This window comes from Thermobia domestica, chromosome 18 (genome assembly GCF_964235325.1).
Source record: "Thermobia domestica chromosome 18, izTheDome1.hap1.1, whole genome shotgun sequence".
NCBI lineage: Eukaryota > Metazoa > Arthropoda > Insecta > Zygentoma > Lepismatidae > Thermobia > Thermobia domestica.
In genome coordinates this window covers 135901610-135924721 of record NC_137471.1, presented here as the reverse complement: position 1 = coordinate 135924721, position 23112 = coordinate 135901610, and the positions used below count along the sequence as shown (strand labels likewise).

Genomic DNA, 23112 nt, shown 5'->3' with positions numbered 1-23112 from the left:
CTTTATGACCTCCCTCACCTGTGACTTCAGAGCTTGATGGCCTTAACAATGATTGGTAAACGGTATAAACTATGCACTTCACTTTATAAAGTTTCCGCCATTCCCGTTCCTCTTGGGTAAGAATATTCGTCTTAGGATCTTGTTCTCAAATATTTACTGTCCGCGCATTTCCCTTAAAGTAAGCGACCATGTTTCGCCACCATACAAGACAACAGACATGATTATCTTTTTCTGCAGGGTACCTCTTACAAGTTACTGGTTGACCAGTAGACCGCGATCCACGTGTTGACCATCCCTGGCCTATGATCTCTTCCCTACAGAGAACATGGCACTTAAGCCGTCAAAGTACATTACCGTGAGCAATGCACGAAAGTTTCGTACGTTATATTCACTCGAGCACATATTACTCAAAGTCTTTTCCAGCATTGTGATTGAGATGCAAGGTTAATGTACTTAATGCTCTCTCTCCACACCCCGTCCTATCTCTATTTGCTTCGGTTCGGCTGTCCTGCTTTTGGTCCATATGTGGTAGATCTAACCTAAAAATATGCAAGTGAACAATATAGATTCGTAACGCGAACAAACATTCAAACAAACAAACAAATATTCAACTTTATTTACAATATAATGGAGAAAAAGGTTAATATTTCAAACTTACCGGAATGAGACATTCGATTGGTTTTCCGTAGCTCGTACTGTCCAATTGAAAGACGCAGTTGGGGAATCTCCCATTGTCAGAAGAATTGACGACTCAGTCTCTGGGCAAAATACACCTTCGCTAGGTTGACCCACAATGTTTCCGCGCACTTTTCCATTTAGAAGTGACGTCACAAATATTTGGTTTATCTTGCTCGACAGTTTATTCACGTGCACTGAAAAGAGACAAAGAAAACAATTTTTAGCTCATACAGTATGGAAGTCTAGTTTATGTATAAGTGTTATTTAGTCACTTGAATATACCATTTACACACGGATGCAAAATTTATCAAATAAATATTTGAAGACCTATACTTACTTAAATTTCAGTAACTACCAGTATACTGTGTTCTTGCTTGTCCCATAATGAAAGGCTTTATGGGGTATTCTTAATTATAAGGTTTATCTTAATAGGCAACACGTTATTAGGTCTGGTGTTATTATCCACAAATGACTTTTTCAACGTTATAAAATTTGCTTTTGTCGATTTTTCTTGAAAACTCTTGATTTACCAAAAAACTTTTGATATGGCTATATGACATGAGACTTCTTTGTTGGAAAAATATGATACGATCCTAAAAACTGGCCTTGAATCAATTCTGAAAAATAAATACACTGCTGAACAAGACTGCACTTATTTAATATAAAAACACATTTACACGTGACGTTTCGATCTTCTAGCCAAAATCCTCATCAGACGTACACTGAGTGATACAATCAATCAATCAATCAAAACAATAACTTTTCTCTGCCAAGCAGGCAGAGACGGGCTTCTACCAGTTATGCTATTTTGACCAGTGCAAAGTATGGGATGGTGTGGCAAAAAGTTAACGTACAAGTCAAGTCAAGTAATTGTCGTTTCACCATCTCCTAAAAGATGGAAGGATATATTAGCTTCTGCTACTTCATCCAATGGTAAATTTGATAAATGTATGTGAAAAATTGGTAGAAGTGATGGTAAGCTGCAACAACTGATCGAAACAAGCCTTAGTTAAAGTTAGAAAGTTAACAGTGAATTTCTGTTCTTGAGTCTTCTTCTGTGTGTGATGCCGAAGTGGAGCGAAGCCGATGTATAAGATCGTCCATCAAAAACTACTCAAGTATATATACCCACAATTCATCTCCCTATCTGCTTTCTCATTGGCCCGATCAAACAGCCAATCAGAAGCGTGAAAATCTATCTGAACTGACCAATGGGAAACATAACATTTTACAAGAAAGAAACAACAAGGAGCAAGCAACCATGGAATCAATTCTGAACTGCTCCTTAAATGACGACTCTTGGAAGCATGTTTACCTCTTGGCTTGGGCGGTCTTGGTATTCGACGAGCTGTGGATATGGCAATTTCTACATTCTTATCGTTTTACCATGGATTTGAGCGTTTAATAGAAGGTCTCCATCCACAGGGTTATTGTTCGAACCCAGGTGGCTCAGTTCAAGAAGGCTCTAATAGATGAGCAAGCATAGCAGATACAAACCTCCCAGAAATTAGCAAAAAATGCTATCAGTCATCTTTGTATACACCAACTGCATCTCACTTACATAATCATTGGAGGAAACAAAGTAGCATCCTGATAAATTGAATACTTGTTTCTAACTCACCACTAATTCAACTTTTTTACAATTACTTTTTTTTTTACAATTTGAACACTTTTTATATTAAGTGATTTTTGTATTATAATGAGTACATCAATTAGAATATATCCGGTACTGCTATTGTCATGCATTATGATCAATTAAGATGGTTTAATCTACGGAATGGCGGAAACTTCATAACGAGGAACTGTATAGATTGTACAATTCACCAAAGATTATTAGGGTTATCAAGTCCAGGGCACTCAGGTGCGCAGGTCATGTAGCCAGAATGCAAGAAGGTAGCAACACTTTCAAAGTTTTACTGGAAATCCAATCGAAAAAGTCCTTTAGGAAGGGAAGACCTTGGTGCAAATGGAAGGACCCCCACTTTAAGCTATTCCAAAACACAGCCCGTTTAAAAGTGTAATTTTCTCTACTTTTTCTAGTGAATTCATGTATTGATTTGCAACCCTGCATATTCATTTAGACGCAAAAGTTCATATTCACAGTGTACCTCAGTTTCTTGCCTAAACATTCGTTTTTTTGTGTGTGTGTGTGTGTGTGTGTGTGTGTGTGTGTTCGTCTGATTCGTACATCCTGAGCAACTGTAGTTTTTCGTAAACGCTTCCAAATACAAAAATAGACACTCCACCGACAACAAAGATGGCCGCCATTCAGGAACATTCGTACATACGACAACGTTAATTATGTTATTGACCTTCTCATACACAAGGTTCATCACACTCAAATCTATGGAATTTCCGGAGATGGTCGAGCAACCACCTCTGGACCCAAATCACATCAACTCCATATAATGTTTTTTTTTTTAAGTTTCAATATACAGGGTGGGCCATTTTAATTAATCCACGGAAATATCTGAAAAATGATAAAACATAGAAGGAATGTTTCAAGTACACGTTATATATTGCTAAGGGGGAAACCCAATTCCGCCAAAAGTACCCCTCCCCGCCCCCCGTAAATGGGTGTAACGGGGGGTAACTTTGAAATGTCAAATGGGAACATGGGTCGAGTAATACCTCGTTCGAAAGGTCTTGGAAAACTAAGTGACGCTGTACCAAAAGATGTTTCATATTGTGCACCAGTTTCAAAATGGCCGCCATGATATGGTTCGGAAACTCCAGTACCCGTAGTATGAAAACCATGGAAGGTAAATGAATGGAACAAAATTGAAATACGTAAATATCATAGGACATATCGAATGATGTAATCCCTGTGATCCCAGTGGCCTCCCTAAAGGGGTCTTGTGGGCTAACTTCAAAATTTCAATGTCCGACCGGACAACGGTTCGGGCGTACGCTTGACCTACCCAATGCTGTTTGGGAGGCAGACTTCATGCATAGAGAATTGGTGCACTAAGTTAACGCGGATGGCCACAGTTACATTTTGATTAACTATTAGCATTCATGTCATATTGTGAGCTTGAGGGACGAAACGGTGTGTACGTATATCCCCGAAATGCTTTCTGAATAACCAGCACGCATTGCATAAAAGTTTCTCTTTTTTTAGTCACTACAGTGTCATCCTTACAAACAAATGTTTCAACCACACCATACGTATTTGTAAGGTTAGCCTTAATTTACGAATTAAAGTAGAGTTCTCGTTTGAACTTTCACTTTACTTTCCACCCCACTCACATACAGAGCGCAGGGAGAGATTATTTTGCAAGACTTGGATTTCTCTATATACATTATGGCAATTTTACTCTAATATTTTTATCTCTGTTGTATTATTCTCGAGCCTTGGAACGCCTCCGTGGTTTTCCTATTTAATTTTCGTTATTTTCATTTATGTCTAACCGTATTCATACTATGGGCACTAGACGTTTTCTTAGACACAGTCACCATGTCCTTGCGATCATTTTGAAAACGGTGTCTCATGTCGAAAATTTTCTTACAGAAGCTGTTTGATATTAATTTGTCTATGTAACGTGATGTTACTCGCTTCAAGCTGCTATTTGAAATTTTCAAGTTGGCCCCGGATACCTTTCAGTTGGCCCTTGGAGTCACCCCGACAACACCTCTCGATGTGCCTTACGTCAGTTAGCTACTCCAGTTTTTCTTTTGTTGATTTATCTCCAATCGCTTTCATACTACGGGTACTAAACCTTTTCTCTGATACGGATACTATGTTTCGGCGGCCTTTTGAGAACACTGCCATTTCACATCAATCGTTTTCTCCTGCAATATGTTATATTTTGCAAGATTTATCGAACGAGGTACCACTCGACTCATGTTACTATTTGAAATTTTGAAAATAGCCCCCAAGACCCCTTTAGGGAGGCCACTGGGATCACAGGGACCACACCGTTCGATATGCCCTATGATATTTACGTATTTCAATTTTGTTCCATTCATTTACCTTCCATGGTTTTCACACTACGGGTACTGGAGTTTCCGAACCATATTATAGCGGCCATTTTGAAACCGTTGCACAATATGAAACATCTTTTGGTACAGCGTTACTTAGTTTTCCAAGGCCTTTCGAACGAGGTATTACTCGACCCATGTTCCCATTTGACATTTCAAAGTTACCCCCCGTTACCCCCATTTAGGGGGGACGAGGAGGGGTACTTTTGGCGGAATTGGGTTTCCCCCTTAGCAATATATAACGTGTACTTGAAACATTTCTTCTATGTTTTATCATTTTTCAGATATTTCCGTGGATTAATTAAAATGGCCCACCCTGTATATGCTTAATATATGTAACTTGATACTATAGTCTTTATAAGCGTTCAGAAAATTACACCAATATGCCCAGCAATACGTACGTCACTGCTACGAGTATGTGTTTTATCAGTAGGAATATATGTGTTTCTGTGATTAAAACAGGATTATAGGGTGTTCTAAAATGGCGCTCATGGACAACAGAGCGCTATTCTACAGGTCAAGACAAAGTGAAACTGCTCTATAATGGTATACTCTCGTAAACATCCTTCAACAGCTATGGTGAAATCAAAAATTCACGATGTGGCAACGTCGTAAATTAACTTGGAATCATTATCATTATTCTAGAAATCCATCAAGCACTTACATCGATTATCACGCTGGCAGATTGTGCTAGTGTCAACGTGTATTGACTAATTTCCTCCTAGAAAGAATGTATGAAACTATTTGATGGATTGATAGATCAATTCTAAGTTTTATATATATATATATATACGTGGGCTTCATTTTTAGCACACCCGATATACACCTAGGTAGATAAAAATTAACAATCTGTTTCAGCAGAATTAAAAACTATCAATTGAGGAGTTTGATGCCATAATGGCGTAAGTCTGAAACATGCAATTGGAGAAAAACGATGTTGAAAATTTAAATAGTGTTTTTTTTTTCTTACATAAAACAATGTAATATGCAGCATTTTATTCAGATATTGAATTGAAATGTTACCAGAAGGCTAAACAAGCAATGCGAAAGCCACAAATGCGTTTGATGCAAAAAGGGCATAAACTCGCTTATGTCCTTATTAAATCAAACTCATCAATTATTATTCTCAAAAACCATCATACATTTTATCACTGTAACATTTCATTTTTGTTGATTTTCTCGAGAACTACGCATGGTAATTTGCCCTCAAGGACGTCATTTAATTTAGTTCGACATGGTATTATAATTGAACGAAAATTAGTGTACAAGAGCTAATCATTATTTTACGTTATATCCCATTATGTTACAAGTGTCATTATAACAAACTTGATGGTGATATACGACGAGTATCATCTTAATTGTGTACCAATTATGCATAGTTATCATTCAACATTAATTTCTATAATTAAAAAAAATCGATTTTGTTGGTCTCTTTTCGAAACCTACGCATGAAATATTATATTTACAAACACACTTTTGTTTTGCACAATTAGACCTATAAATTGATGCCTATTCTAACTTTGCATTTTCCCCTTATACACTAACTATATTGGAGAATTTTGAAATCATGAATATTCCTGTTATTCCGTTACATATTATCTTCGGGAGTGGTACTTCTCTCAAACTCTTAAGAGACAAGAGTTTATTTAAATCTGATAGTTAAACGATATATATATATATATATATATATATATATATATATATATATATATATATATATATATATATATATATATATATATATATATATTAAGGTTTCAATGTTTCTTTGTTAAAATCTCTTAGTGAGACTTAGTATTGTAATGAAAGTATGTGGGTTCATACGTTTGCCCGTCACTCCTAATAATAACTGCAGAATGGAAGCATATTTTGAAATCCTTTTTGGATATTAGATAGCTGGAGCGATCATCTTGGTGAAATTCTTAAATAAAGTCAATCCGTTCACATTTTAACGGGTAACGGTAGCTAATATTCATCCGCTAGTGCACACGGTGACTCTTGACGAAAGTGATTTTTTTAAAAAAATCTTTTTAACAGTAAATATAAAGGAAACCAAGACAATTTTGTTACTTTTTGTGGAAGTGTGTGTTCCATGGACCCTCACACCATGAGTTGAATGCGAATGGAGATAAGGCGAAGGTCAGTTGTTGGAGTGGGTATATCCAACATACTACCTGGTTGTGGCAGTTCAGTTACAACGAGAATTTGCGTAAGAACAGAGTGAACATGGGTTCTTCACAGAGCGTCATAAGGGCGTATATATTGTACGAGTTCAAACGCCGCTGCAGCGGGGCCAAAACTATACTAAGCCTTTGGTGAGGGTGTCGTGACTACACGGATAGGTTTAATAAGTGTAAGGAGGGTGACGAAACACTCGAAGGTGCGCCGGAAGACCAATACATGTACAAAATGAAGATCTTTAGGCAGCAATTGACGCAAACAATAGCGTAAGGAACTGAGACTATAATTCAGTGTGAGTGGAGAAACCATTCGGAAACACCTCCATCAGCTTGGGAGCACTACATGGTGGGTCGATGGGTCCCGCCGAATTGATTCCGGGCCAGAAAGCAACGCGAGCAGACATCCCAGACAACACGTACGTGTACGACACATGTGCACTATCCATGCATAAGCCGTACATTTGCACATGTGCATTTGTGTGGATGATGAACACATACATAACCCGTGTATGTGCACATATGCACATACACGTGAATTTGCGTGGATGAAGCACACATACATAACCCGTGTATGTGCACATATGCATTTACGTGGGTTATGCACACGTACATAACCAGTGATTAAGTCGTGCATGTGCACGTGTGCATTTGCATGGATAAAGTACACATTTACATAACCCGTGCCTAAGCCGTTACATACACATGTGCATTTGCGTGGATGAAGCTCAAGTACAGAACCCGTGCTTAAAGTCGCTATGTGCACATGTGAATTTGCATGGATGAAGTACACATTTATATAACCCGTGCTGTAGCCGTTATATACACATGTGCATTTGTGTGGATGCAGCGCACGCACGTAACCCGTACATAAGCAGTTATGTACACATATGCATTTGCGTGGATGCAGCGCACGTACGGAACCCGTACTTAAGCCGTTATGTGCACATGTGCATTTGTGTGGATGCAGCGCACGCACGTAACCCGTGCATAAGCCGTTATGTACACATGTGCATTTGCGTGGATGCAGCGCACGTACGGAACCCGTACTTAAGCCGTTATGTGCACATGTGTATTTGCATGGATGAAGCACATATTTATATAACCCGTGCTTAAGCCGTTATGTACGCATGTGCATTTGCATGGATGCAGCGCACGTACGTAACCTGTGCTTAAGCCGTTATGTGCACATGTGCATTTGCATGGATGAAGCACACATTTATATAACCCGTGCTTAAGCCGTTATGTACGCATGTGCATTTGCATGGATGCAGAGCACGTACGTAACCCGTGGTTAAGCCGTTAAGTGCACATGTGCATTTGCATGGATGAAGCACACATTTATATAACCCGTGCTTAAGCCGTTATGTACGCATGTGCATTTGCATGGATGCAGCGCACGTACGTAACCTGTGCTTAAGCCGTTATGTGCACATGTGCATTTGCATGGATGAAGCACACATTTATATAAACCGTGCTGTAGCCGTTATATACACATGTGCTTTTGTGTGGATGCAGCGCATGTGCATAACCGATGCTTGAGCAGTGGATGTGCACATGTGCATTTGCGTGGATGAAGCACATTTAAATTACCGGTTCTTAAGCCGTTGTGTGCACATGGGTATTTGCACGGCTACTGCACGTGTGTATAAGACGTCCATAATACCGTGCAAGTGTATACTTTTACTTTCATTCTTTTACTCTCATTCTCATCAACAGAAAGCAACCTCCATTTTTGGTAGGTGTCGTTTTTCCTCCAGGCGGTGTTATAGAGACTTTTCGACGAATTACAGCTGAATGATTGTAAAAACTCCATAACGTCCACTGAGCTAGGATACAATATCAACAGGTGGCAGCATTGTACTGATGTAACTACTGTCAGACAGTTCATAGGTTTACAAAATTATTTTCGTGACCGATTACAGTAGAATATGTTGCGTTATTTATTACTTGGCAAACATGTCAAAGATACTACCTAAAGCTTTGCTCGTTGCAAATAATAAACTCCAAAACTAAAATTCTCACTGACAATTATTAGTTACTTGTTATATACTTTGAAGGTGATGTCTTTGCAGTTATAGATTGTGTTACTGCGTAAGACACCAAATATATAAACTTCTTTTTTTCGTTGCATCTCGAATTTGCTTTTACATCATCTCTGTACTACGAGGAAATCACCTGTGCACTACATGTAAGTCATCTAGGTACTGCTTCAAATCACCTCTATCGTACATGTAAATCCCCTCTGTCCTACATGTAAATCACCTGTATGTTACGTGTAAATTATCTCTGTCCTACATGTAAATCATCTGGGTACTGCGTGTAAATCACCTCTGTTCTACATGTAAATCACCTCTGTCCTACATGTAAATCACCTCGGTACTGCGTGTAAATCACCTGTGTGTTACGTGTAAATCATCTCTGTCCTACATGTAAATCACCTCTGTCCTACATGTAAATCACCTGTGTGTTACGTGTAAATCATCTATGTCCTACCTGTAAATCACCTGAGAACTGCGTGTAAATCATCTGTGTGTTACGTGTAAATCATATCTGTCCTACATGTAAATCACCTGTGTGCAACGTGTAAATCACCGCTGTCCTACATGTAAATCACCTGTGAACTACATGTAAATCGAATACGTGCTACTTGTAAATCACCTGCGCGGTAGGTGTAAATCACTTGTGCAGGACGTGTACGTTGCACATGTTCTGTGCACGTGAAGATGTTGAATAGGACCTGGCATGTATATGTGCATCACATGTACAGGCGTGCATTTATACAGATGATGCACATGTTGCATCCGTGCAATTGTACATGTACTATACGGATACTGTACGTGCATTGTGCTGTCTGGGATCTGTGTTTCTTTGCCGTCTCGTCTGAGGAAAGAGACATTTCTGGACAGGATGTTGACATGTGATGAGAAGTGAGTCCTCTACTCCACAGTACCATCATCATTGGTTAGCATCGCATGAATCGGTTCCAAAACGCCAACACCAGCACTGCACCAGAAAAAGGTCCTCTTTGTGTTTGGTGGACTTCTCGCGACATCCTGCATCGGGTACTGCTGCCAGCTAGTCACAGCATCAATGTAACTTTATACTGTCAGCAATTGAGCCGTGTTCAAGAGAAACTCAAAACTCTGGATCCAGCACATCTGAATCGCAAATAGATCCTTCTGTTACAGGATAACGCTACTCCTCACATGGCTTGGATGATCCACGACACCATATTACGCCTTGAATGGGAAACATTATTGCATCCGCCATATTCCCCGGAAATTGCACCGTCCGATTATCACCTGTTCCATTCCTTGGACATTTGCCTTAGTGGACTCCAGTTCAAATCCCTATTAGAGGTACAAAATGCACTTGATACGTTCTTCACTTCATGGAACACCAAGTTCTACCGTGATGGAATCTATTTCCGTCCAGAATGTTGACAGAAGGTCGTCGATGATGATGGGGACTATATTTGATCTTCCAGGTACGTGTTAGGTAACATATCGATATTCGAAGGTGGTGGGTGAAAAAGCGACAGAACTTTCTTGGTTACCTTGATAGTAAGACCAGTTATCTCCCATGAGTTGTGAGTTCGTTAATGGAGTCAATCGGTTAACATTTTGCGGGTAATGGCGACTTACGTTTATTCATTAAGATCTCCTGAATGGAAGCGAATTTTGAGAACCTTTATGGATAACAAATATCTAGAACGATTGTCTCGGCCGTTTGTTCATGGAAACAATCCGTTAACATATTAACGGGTAACGGTGAATTATGTTTGTCCAGTACTCCTCACAATATCTCCTGAACGGAAGTGAATTTTTAAATCCTTTTAGATAATAAATAACTAGAGCAATTGTCTCGACCAAGCTTGTTAATGAAGCCAATCTGTTAACATATTAACGGGTAACGGTGAATTAAGTTCTCCGTAAGGGCACAGATACCTCTTGAACAAAAGCGAATTTTTAAATTCTGCTGTTTGCATTATATAGCTACAGCAATTAGCTGGACCTAATTTGTTAACGAAATTAATCCGTGAACATCTTAACGGATAACGATGACTTATGCTATGCTTGTTACGTCACACGAGAACTCACGAACGAAAACAAATTTTTGAATGCCTTTTCTTGCAAAGGTGGTAGAAGTTACACTATTCTCTGTCAGGTGGCAGCAAAGGTTATCCAGCGTTTGACATCTACCAAACGAAACTGAAATTTCCAGTGCGTAATCCTTTTTAGTCTATAGCAGAGTTTATTATTTTACAAATATTTAGTATGGACTTACTCACATTTCAAAAACTCACAAAGCTAATTAAATTAAATTAGAGATACGGACAATATCATTTTACGTACTATAGCTTTTATTAGTCGAAAAAATTAAATTCAGGTCTCTAAATGAACGGATATTGATTTGATTTAATGTTGTTAGTTGTATATGAATCATGATTTAATTTCTGGAGTACCGTATTGTATGCAATTAGAAACATAGCATGTGCTGTTGTAAATTATTCAGCAAGAATAATTATAAAGCAATTATGCCTGACATGGAATGGAATCTATTGAATTAACCGATACATATACCTAATTATTTACATATGCTACAAATGCATGAAGCGTAATGAACACATATTACGGACAAATTGAATTTTTTTCCACTCGAATTATTTCAAACAAACAAATTCTCATAACTATTCATTAATTTTTATTTACCGACTACAATCTAGGTTCTCATTACAGCAATAACTTTTAAAAAAAATAGAAAAAAATATTTTTACTTCCATGACCTGTTATTTTGCGATGGATTAAATCTAGAAACTCAAATTTAAATAATACGTTGGAATATAGCAAAATTCCCTTAGTTGGAAATGAGTCAGATGAAACTCTTCAATACTTTTTCTTAGCACTTAGAGTCATATACTATTCAGGATATGGAAGTGGACTATTTGGATGGATTGTATGTTTATTTGAAATGAAACTGAAATGAAATCTTTTAAGTTTTAAGTCCCACAATTATGCTGGCTAGGCTAAATGAGACAGTGATGATAAGCATGAATGAAATGCTGGAATAAAAAAAGTGGGAAGGAATGGGAAAACCTCAAGAAAACCCACGCATACGGAGTTTCTCCGCTGTAAATTTCATGTGGCGCGAGCTGGGATTCAACCAAGGATCCCATGCACCATACGTGAACGTTCTACCACTGATCCTTCTCGGCCTTTGTACGTATATTTGTTTACTGGCAGATGACCTCATGCATTACTGTGAATAAGGTAATGCTTTGTACCTTTTGAACCTTTCAAGTAGAATTCGTATCAAGTACAGTAGAACGTCGATTATCCGAACGTTGGTCAACCGAACGACCGCTTAACCGAACTGTGTACTCGCTCGCACCTGTTACTCTCCCACCCCACCGTCCATCATCCTCCTCACTCCCAAACCAAGTTTCCCACAGTAGTCACCGCACTGAGCCACCGCTGGCGGAACATTGCTTCTAATAGGGCCTTCATAAGGCGCTGTTGACCGGCCAAGCCGCCAGTCGCTGTGTTTCAACAATCAGCACACTTCTGTCGGTTTGGCACTGGCTGTAGAAGTAGCGGCAGTATCAAAGCTGTTCACAGCAACAGCTGCGCCAGCTTAGAGTTGAGGCGTGCCGCTCCGCGCATGGCAAATAAACATGTACAGTTCGATTATCCGAACAAACCAGTTTTCCGAACATCCATGTCCCCCAATTACTTCGGATAATCGACGCTCTACTGTATTAAATCTCGCATAAATTCGAACGTTTCCTACTGAGACCTTAGGGAAGATCTTTACCCGATTTTCTTCCACTCCGGGTCAAACATCTAAAAACACTGAAATACCGGTATGTGTTATTTAGAAGTGAGAAGTCCAAACACCACATTTCTGGCGTCTAACTTTAAAGGTTCCGAGATACGCATATCTTATTATAATAATTTCAATTCTCACCCCTCTTTCTTCCCACTATTTTCCTTTTCTTCTAGGGAATATACGTATATAGAAGATATACTACGTTTATGACTTAATAACTCTTGAACCACCTCACCGATCCCGATAAAAGTTTCAATAGAGATGAGGTTCGGGCTGGATTTTATAATTTTGCTTTCACGGTAGAACTTACGGATGGAGGAGGTATTTAAAAAGGATCGAAAATAGCCGATATCAGTGTCAAATCCATAGTTTTCTTTGTCGATGAATAAAGAACAGTGGCACTTCCGATGCCGTTTAAATCTAAATTCAGCGCCGCCGGAAGGAGGAGGAGGGAGATATATATACAAGTGATTGAAAGTGACCAATATGAGTGTCGAATCCATACGTTTTGGACTTGCTGAGATAAATAGTGGCACCTCCGGTGACGGTTAAATCCATATTCAGCACCGCATGTGGAGAGGAAGAGGAAGATATATAGATCTATATATATATATATATATATATATATATATAATGATGGAAAATGACCGATATTAGTACCGAATCCATACTTTTTGGACTTGCTGAGATAAATAGTGACACTTCCGGTGCAGTTTAAATCGAAATTCATCCTTTTACGTCCAAAATGAAACGTATTCTCGCACTGCGAAGAACGAATATTCTGCTATAATTATAATCCTATTCATTTATTTCTCGCACTTTTCTTCCCTTCTAGGTCAAATTTTTTAAAAAATGTTGAAACAAATTTCTTATTATTTTAAATCAAATTTCAAGTTTCCAACCTTCAAAGTTTTCGAGATGTGAATATTTGAATGTAATAATGTTGAGTCCCTATTTGCCTACTTTCTCGCTAAATTTTTAAAAATCCTTCCTTAATGTCTCCTTACGTTCTATGCACTGTCCAAATTTCAAGTTTCTAGCTTGGCCTGGGCGTTGATCAGCCAGTTAGGCAACCACTCTTCAGTTCTTCTTTTATATACAGTAAACTACGGAGTACCCGGTCTAATAACTCGGAAGGGCAGGCCGGATAACGAAAAAGCCGGATAGGTCGGAGTTCTGTGAACTTGTTTCTTTGCCTCGCCAATATCAGAAGACAAAGTTTTTAAACCAAAATTCACTGTTATACTACAGTACGTAGTTTTTCACTTCTTATTTGGCTCTGTGCTGATAGTTTATATGTTTATGAACTGCACTGTACATGTCAAGGATTTAGAGAAAAAGTAAATTAAAGCATACATACAGTGTAAGTAAACTGTTCACCTTTTAACATAAACTCTGTAATGCTTAACTTAAGTGCAGGAAACATAAACAAAAACTTAACGTAAATCGTAAGCCTAATTCTTAAGAAAATTGACTCAAACTGATTTTACAGTACACAGATATGAAAAGGTAGCCCTAAGATAAGAGTCAAAACTTACAGTTTTTTTTTTTTTTTAGTTGTTTGAAAAAGTCCTTAATAGATAACTGCTTCTGCATTTTAGCTCTCTTCCGCGACCCAAATTAGACCGGATATTACGGAGGCCGGGTAGTCGAGTGCAAGACACTCGGGAGTTTACTGCATTGAGATTTCACTCTTATATACAGTATTTCCGTTGTTTTTCCCTTTTGACATTGGCAGGGTCGGATTAACCTATCTGGAGGCCTGAAGCTAGAAAAAATGTAGCCCTTGCTGACTTCACCTAATACATTTCTGTGCAAGTACAGTAGGAACGTTAAAGGACTATGTTTAACATTTTTGGTATAATTTATATTAAGATGATGATTGTATCTTGTATGATTCTTTTCTTTTTACGGCCAGCTGAGATTTTGATCAGAGTGGAGGCTCCGGGCTACAACCCGCCTAAGCCCCTCCCTTAATCCGGCCCTGGACATTAGTGTACAACTAAGTGATGAATTTTACAAATCTAACTTAAATGTTTCAAAGGACATCCATATAAACAAATGAATTTCGTTTCACTCCGTGAAAGTAGGGTAGAACCCAAACTATAGGAATCCAATAATAACTAACTAACTCTATGACATACGGAATTCGGAATCCGAATCCTCATTCATAAAACCTCTCCATTGACTTCTGTCCTTAGCCAACTGGACACACTTTGCAATTTTATTTTTGGGAGCTTCATCTTAATATTGTAATATCCTTCACATAGTTTTATTTACATACAATCAACACGTGCTTGTATCTATAAACAACACCATTTGCGTCTTACTACAAACAACTACAGTGGAAGACGAATTAACTCCTGCTCCACCACAAGTCATATGATGAAGGAGAAATACTAGCGTCATCGCTACACTGAAAAAATGAAATGAAATCTTTAAGTTTTACGTCCCACGAATATACCGGTTAGGCTAAAGGAGACGGTGATGATGAGAGATGAGTGAAATGGTGGAATGAAAAAAAGTGGGTAAAACGGGATAACCCCGAGAAAACCCACAAGCACGGTGTTTGTCCATCACAAAGTCCACACGGCGCGAGCTGGAATCGAACCAGGGACACCAAGTACTGGAGGTAAACGCTCTACCACTGAGCCACCGCGCCACATACCGCTACACTGGAGTATCTACAAAACCAAAAGAACACAGATCTGGTATCATTCTCTCAACTCGCCAGAAGCTTTAAGAACCATCTCATCCCATCCAAGTCTCCTAGCTTGCCTGGAGCTTTAAGGCCTCCTGAATCCACTCCACTCTGCTTGCCTGGAGCTCTAAGGCCTCCTGAATCCACTCCACTCTGCTTGCCTGGAGCGTTGATGGATTCTAATCGCAACCACCTAGCTTGCGTGGAACTTCGTTGTTTCCTAACTTCTCTCTGCTTGGGTGGAGCATTGAGAATCCACAAATCCCCATCCACCCAATCCCACCCACCTGGAAGTCTGTGGGGATCTTTCCCTAGGTTGCCTGGGCCTAGGGACATCTATTTATCCTAGTTTTTTAGAGCATGTTATACTTTTTAAAGCGAAAATGTATCATACTGCTTTATAACATTAAATTCTGTAGTAACACTGGCAGTGGGAGAAAACGATTCCCGTGTGGGATTGCTCTACCTTCTACCAGCTTAGCAAAACATGGCATGCATTATCATGCAACCGCTTTCGAAGCAACCGTAAACGGAAGTCACAATAGTACTGTATGTACTTTTCGCAACTACAGTATAAACAAATACAATCGTTGATAGATTGTTGCAACGTTATGCCGCAGACGACAGATAATGGGACCGGATTACTGAGAGGACGGACTACTAAGGGCCGAATTAGCGTGAGTCTAGTGCAGTGGGCGCCAAACTTATGAAGCTTCTGGGCTAATGCCATTTTTAAGTCCTACTATGAACCAAGAGAACTACCAATATATTTTTTTAAATCCTAGTTTTGTTTATTGCCCGTAAAAATACATTTCTAGTAAATATGAAGTAAAATTATCCAAGTTAGCAAATGTCAAATATATACACGAAAATCATAACATGCACAACTCCACACGTGTACACAAACTATCCAAGTTAGCAAATGACATATATATATACACGAAAATCATAACGTGCACAACTCCACGCGTGTACACAAACCATCTAAGTTAGCAAATGTCAAATATATACACGAAAATCATAACGTGCACAACTCCACGCGTGTACACAAACCATCTAAGTTAGCAAATGTCAAATATATACACGAAAATCATAACGTGCACAACTCCACGCGTGTACACAAACTATCTAAATTAGCAAATGTCAAATATATACACGAAAATCATAACGTGCACAACTCCACGCGTGTACACGAACTATCCAAGTTAGCAAATGTCAAATATATATATACGAAAATCATACCGTGCACAACTCCACGCGTGTACAATCAACTGCGAGATTAGACTATCAGTAGCAGTTGCACGGGAAACAAGCAGTTGTTGTCGTTAGCGTCAGCTCAGTTGAGAAATCAAAGTTAGCCAACTGGAGTGTTAACGCAATCTACCGAAAATGTCCTGATCGACGATCGATGATTTAGCGATCACAAGTCTAGCGTATAAGTTTAGCGATGGCAACAACGCGTTCCGTGCACACCACATTCGTGGCGTTTATTGCTTGTTTGGAGTATTATTTATGAATGTGGTTAGGGTAAATTTTCTGCTTGACTACAAACCAAGACAGTTGGGGACGGTTTGAAAGTGGCAGGTATATTCTTGTGCGCTGGCATTCACTCTTTTGGCTACCAATACAAAACTACAACTTAACATTGGGCCGCAGTAACTCAGTGGTAAAGCTCCCGCTTCTGGTACAATCCGCGGCAAAAAACCTGCAACATGAGCATATAAGTTTATTGTGAAATGACCAAGTCTTTTGCTCCAAAATAAGTGCGCACGGGAGGAGGCTGAGGTTTATCCTGGCGTGATTCGTTCCACTTAGACGTTATGTTCATTCCCTGTGCTGTTAGGCGAAGTTTCACAATAAACTTACATTCTCATGTTGCAGGTTTTTTGCCGCGGATTGTACATAGGGTCCTGGATCGCACCAAATGGGTTTTGTGGTGCGTGGGTTTTCTCGTGGTTCTCCCGTTTCCTTCCACTTTCATCATTCCACCATTTCATTCATTTCTCATCCTCACCGTCTCCTTTAGCTTAGCTGGCATAATCGTGGGACGTAAAACTTAAAGATTTCTTTTCATTTCTACAACTTAACATGACTGAAAAACAAGGTTATACGTTGTATTTACAAAATTTTTGAACAAAGACAATAAACGTGTGTGTTTGTTATCATATAATCCTACAGTTAAGTCGAGTAAACCTTCAAGATCTAGGAATGTGGAAGCTTCACTTTTTTTTCTCGAATATCATACAAAAATTAATTAAGCGGGCTGAGATTTTTTTTTTTAATGATAGAAATCTTAACAACAGACACACAAGACACAACAAAGGAAAATGATCAACATACATAACGAATCTCCTTCAGATTTTATATTTCCTTCAACCTTAAAAGAACAACTGAATGATGATAATTAAACTTTCTGTGTTGGCTTTAGAGAGTCATTCGATGATTTCAGAGTAGGCTGTTAAGAATGGTAACAGAACTAATGTTTCGGATTACAACGAATATGGGCCTCAAAACCTAAGCAGTTCAATATAGTAGTAGTATATCTATTACGCAGTTTTATATTTAGCTGCTTTTTATTGTATTCCAAGAAAGAACATAACCTTACATTTGATTAAATGAACATCTATTTTTCAATTACGAATGTATAGCCTATACGATCGAAGGTACTGGAGATCTAAACTAGTACTTCTTTTTGATTGTTTTGTTAAACTAGTACTTGTTTTTGATTGATTGTTTTGTTGAAGCTTAGCGTTCTATATCAGCACCTACGCTATATGGAGCATTCCGTGCATAAGGTATTCAAGTCCAATTTTGGGCCATTTCGGATATACAATGTGTGACCACAAATACGGTGAATGATTTTTTTTAGCAGAAACTGCTGACGGTACAACCATTTGACGTAATTTGACCGATAGCCTGATCCGTTGAGACACGCAGGCGTCAAATTGGAAAACGTTTTGACTTATCAGGCAGCGTCCAGAGCTGCTAGAGTGTGGTTATGTTTATCGAGTCTGTCAAGCATCATGGATTTCGAACAAGGCGTGAACATTAAGTTTTATTTCAAGTTGCAAAAAAGTGCCAAAGAAACTCATGGAATGTTAAAATTAGTGTATGGTGATAGTGCTGTAACTCTGAAGACTGTTTACAAGTGGAAATGAGTCGGTAGAAGACAAGCAACGTTTGGGATGTCCATTAACCTAAAAAGTGTACCAAATTTCACAAAATTAAATCCCCACGTTAAGCGGGTTTGCATATCCAGGCTCCTAACTATGAAAATATTTACGCTCACTCCAACCTCAATCATTTCACGAATTCAACCTGTTTTACGTATGTTATTAGAACATAATATCGATTGTGATTTATTCTAAAAACACTTTTATACATTGCAAGAGCTGTAACGTCCAAATATTTACTGAGAACTCATAGTCGTATCGGAATAAACAAAAGCGAGTATGGAACAGTAAACTGCTTTCACAAAAGGCAAAAGAACATGTTCAAAGACATACAAAACGGTCGAGTGGTTTGGGTCGATACACTGTCAATCACATGTTTGTGTGTTCAAACCCGGTAGCAAGTTGTTTCTTTTTTAAGTGTTTCCTATTTTCATCCGGAGGCTGAAAATATTTCTTTGAGTAACTCATTGAAAACTTATTTTGTTTCAAATTCGATTCGAACGGAACATTGTATGAATTGCGAATCTTAAATCCATAGCAAAAAAAAAAAGTATACTCACTACTCCATTATCCTCTGATTTGTAACGAAAAACTATTTATAAACAGTGGTGACTTCAGAAAATTATCCTCGGGGGGAATTTCAATATGTGGGTGGAGGGCAAACATTGGTAGTCCACATTGAGCACGATCGAATATATGGTCCTGAAGGCGGATATTTCTTAGCTCGAAAGGGGTCTCAAATTCTCCATCAATTCACGTCTTGAAAGTATCATTGCTTAAAAGCTTTTCGTAGCAAATAGAATATTACACTTGTTTCTCGTTCTACATTTAGAATTGGTAAAATCATAACTTACAGAGGATTATAATAAAAGCATAAAAATTACAATACCAATCATGTATAAATTATCCTGTAAGTTACCAACTTTGGGTCAGATTAAAACTCAAATATTTGTTTTCGGATTGCACTTAGAAGTAAGTCCTCTCTATATAATCCTGATTGGAAAGCCATGTATAACTCTAATTAATTAATCAATATTTATACAAATATTTTTTATTTTACTATTTTTACTACTCAATGTTATATACACTTCATTTCCAAAATCAAAATCTCGAAAATGTATATTGTACGAGTGCAGATTCGGAAATAAATGATTATTTATCATATATATTGGTCTCTATTCGAAATTCTATTTAATCGAATCCGACAAGAACACAGACAGAAACATTGAGAACAGGTGAAAAAAAGAGAGAAAAAAAAGGTGCTGTACCCGGTGGAGACTCGACCTTTGTTCGAATAGTGCTTTATAAGCCGAACGCCTTAGACCACTCGGCTATGGTAACAACTATTGTTTGTAGCAAAGGCTTCGAGTAGTAGTTCTTATTACAGAATAACGTTTTCTATTGCCTAAAATTTAAACCTAATTTACTTTGATATAATATATCTATTAATTTGTTTCATGAACACGTTTTCGATACTTTGATGAATGATGTATGTTGTTGATATAGATTCTATTACACGTTCTTTCGTAAATATTATAGAAAGTATCAGGGTTATTTATGATCTTTCATGGAAATTGACTGGCGCATGCGCAGTACACAGACAGTTCAATTGGAAGGCGAGGAAGGAAACGCTAACACACTGTTAGAATGTTTCATCGCTGTGAAGTATAAAGAAAAGCTAAAATGAATTTTACTCTTGTCATTGCGTAAAGAATCACCAGGTTAATGTTTGTCCAAGTTTTCACTAATCAACTGGACTCATGAAAAATAATTAATATTGTCACTACTGCACAATATGAAGAATAAAGAACGTAAATTACACCACATTGTTCTCGAATTCGAACCTAGCTAAGGAAGGGACAATAAACAAAATGTGATTTATTCATTCGAATTGAGATAATTCAATGAAACTAGAAATTACACAATCAAAAGGAAAAACATCGTTAAAAAGGCAATAATACTTTTATCCGAGATGTAAAATAAAGTTAATTAACTGAAATGAAAGTAATATTGGGCATGATATAGAGTAAGAAAAAAACCGGGTACAGCACCTTTTTTTTCTCTCTTTTTTTCACCTGTTCTCAATGTTTCTGTCTGTGTTCTTGTCGGATTCGATTAAATAGAATTTCGAATAGAGACCAATATATATGATAAATAATCATTTATTTCCGAATCTGCACTCGTACAATATACATTTTCGAGATTTTGATTTTGGAAATGAAGTGTATATAACATTGAGTAGTAAAAATAGTAAAATAAAAAATATTTGTATAAATATTGATTAATTAATTAGAGTTATACATGGCTTTCCAATCAGGATTATATAGAGAGGACTTACTTCTAAGTGCAATCCGAAAACAAATATTTGAGTTTTAATCTGACCCAAAGTTGGTAACTTACAGGATAATTTATACATGATTGGTATTGTAATTTTTATGCTTTTATTATAATCCTCTGTAAGTTATGATTTTACCAATTCTAAATGTAGAACGAGAAATAAGTGTAATATTATACTTGCTACGAAAAGCTTTTAAGCAATGATACTTTCAAGACGTGATTTGACGGAGAATTTGAGACTCCTTTCGAGCTAAGAAATATCCGCCTTCAGGACCATATATTCGATCGTGCTCAATGTGGACTACCAATGTTTGCCCTCCACCCGCATATTGAAATTCCCCCCGAGGATAATTTTCTGAAGTCACCACTATTTATAAATAGTTTTTCGTTACAAATCAGAGGATAATGGAGTAGTGAGTATACTTTTTTTTTTTTTTGCTATGGATTTAAGATTCGCAATTCATACAATGTTCCGTTCGAATCGAATTTGAAACAAAAGAAGTTTTCAATGAGTTACTCAAAGAAATATTTTCAGCCTCCGGATGAAAATAGGAAACACTTAAAAAAGAAACAACTTGCTACCGGGTTTGAACACACAAACATGTGATTGATAGTGTATCGACGCAAACCACACGACCGTTTTGTATGTCTTTGAACATGTTCTTTTGCCTTTTGTGAAAGCAGTTTACTGTTCCATACTCGCTTTTGTTTATTCCGATACGACTATGAGTTCTCAGTAAATATTTGGACGTTACAGCTCTTGCAATGTATAAAAGTGTTTTTAGAATAAATCACAATCGATATTATGTCCTAATAACATACGTAAAACAGGTTGAATTCGTGAAATGATTGAGGTTGGAGTGAGCGTAAATGTTTTCATAGTTAGGAGCCTGGATATGCAAACCCGCTTAACGTGGGGATTTAATTTTGTGAAATTTGGTACAAACAAACCTTCAAAACAGAAGAAAATGTACAAAAAGTGGCAAAAATTATTCATTCAAACAGACGAATAACTGTTCGAGATCTTACCAAAGAAATTAGCACCTCGTACGAGTCCGTGCAAAACATTTTAACTGCCAATTTGCGCTTAATAAGAGATGGGAAATTCATTCTCAGACTTTTGAGTGACGAATAGGAGTTTTTGATCAATAAAAATATTGGTGTTTGTCCACATCCACAGTATTCTCCGGAGATAGCACCATGTAGCTTCTGGCTCTTCCCAAAAATTAGAACCTGCTTTAAAGGAAAACGTTTTGGCACTTTTCCTAACATTGAAAAGGCCACGACAGAGCACCTAAAGGCCCTTTCAAAAGAAGCCTTCCAGAAATGTTTCCAGTCATGGATTCAACATTGGAATAAGTGCATTGCTAGGCAAGGACAGTACTTTGAAGGAGGTTAAATCAAATTCCATGTAAGCTTATTACGTTGTTTCTATTAAAATTATTCACCGTATTTTTTGATCACACCTCGTATTTCAAATTTAAGATTTCTACCGGAATCTCTTTTCAGTGTTTAAAACATATCCGAATATTGTAGATAACTTTTATATTGTAAAAAAAATGTGTACTTTCCATGCATTTAAACGAAGCGTAAAAGCTCTTCCTCTCCTAACTTTGGTAATTAGATTCGAATTCCTTGTGCTCTGAACAAACTATATACGGTAACATGGGGTTTTCAAACTGTGCGGCACACCTCCCTGGGAAGGTGTCGAAGGTTGTCAGGGGAGGCGAGACGACTTTTAAAAATGATTCTACAAAGGAAGATATTTATAATGCAACTCGGACATTTAAATCTGCACCCTTCTTCTTTAGTAATATATAGTGGACTAAGCCTTTGTATCACGTCTGCACCACATATGATCAGGGATGACCCTTTCACCTTTGGCTTCAACGTGTATAATGCTTGTTAGATGGATACTAAAGATCTTCTACTTAATCTCTGTAGAATAGCATATCTTCTTAAATATCTTTGGAACTTCGCGCTACGCCATGTTGGCAGAATTTTTCTTTCTCTTAATTTTCTGTTGTTATTTTTGGGATGATTCTTGAGTTTTAATCCTTTCTAAAGTACTACAGCCATTCACAAATAGTCTTATTTGTTTTATTTTTATTGGTTGAAGCCGTCTTGCGCCTTGCTACTTCAAAATATATGCCAAGATTTAATAAATTGTGTGACTCAAAACAAGTTCATACATCCCATTGATTTTACACAACATTTAAATGTGCCGGTTTTC

General features: G+C 37.7%; 1 protein-coding gene across 2 annotated transcripts in view; it reads right to left on the bottom strand.

The window, feature by feature from the left end:
* LOC145675647 (uncharacterized) overlaps nucleotides 1-23112 on the bottom strand; it is a 920247-nt gene that overhangs the window by 652366 nt on the left and 244769 nt on the right. For both annotated transcript variants that reach the window (XM_081746206.1, XM_081746207.1), the window contains exon 2: nucleotides 659-872. In XM_081746206.1, the coding sequence (XP_081602332.1) occupies nucleotides 659-872 (214 nt within the window). The remainder of the gene's footprint in view (nucleotides 1-658; nucleotides 873-23112) is intronic.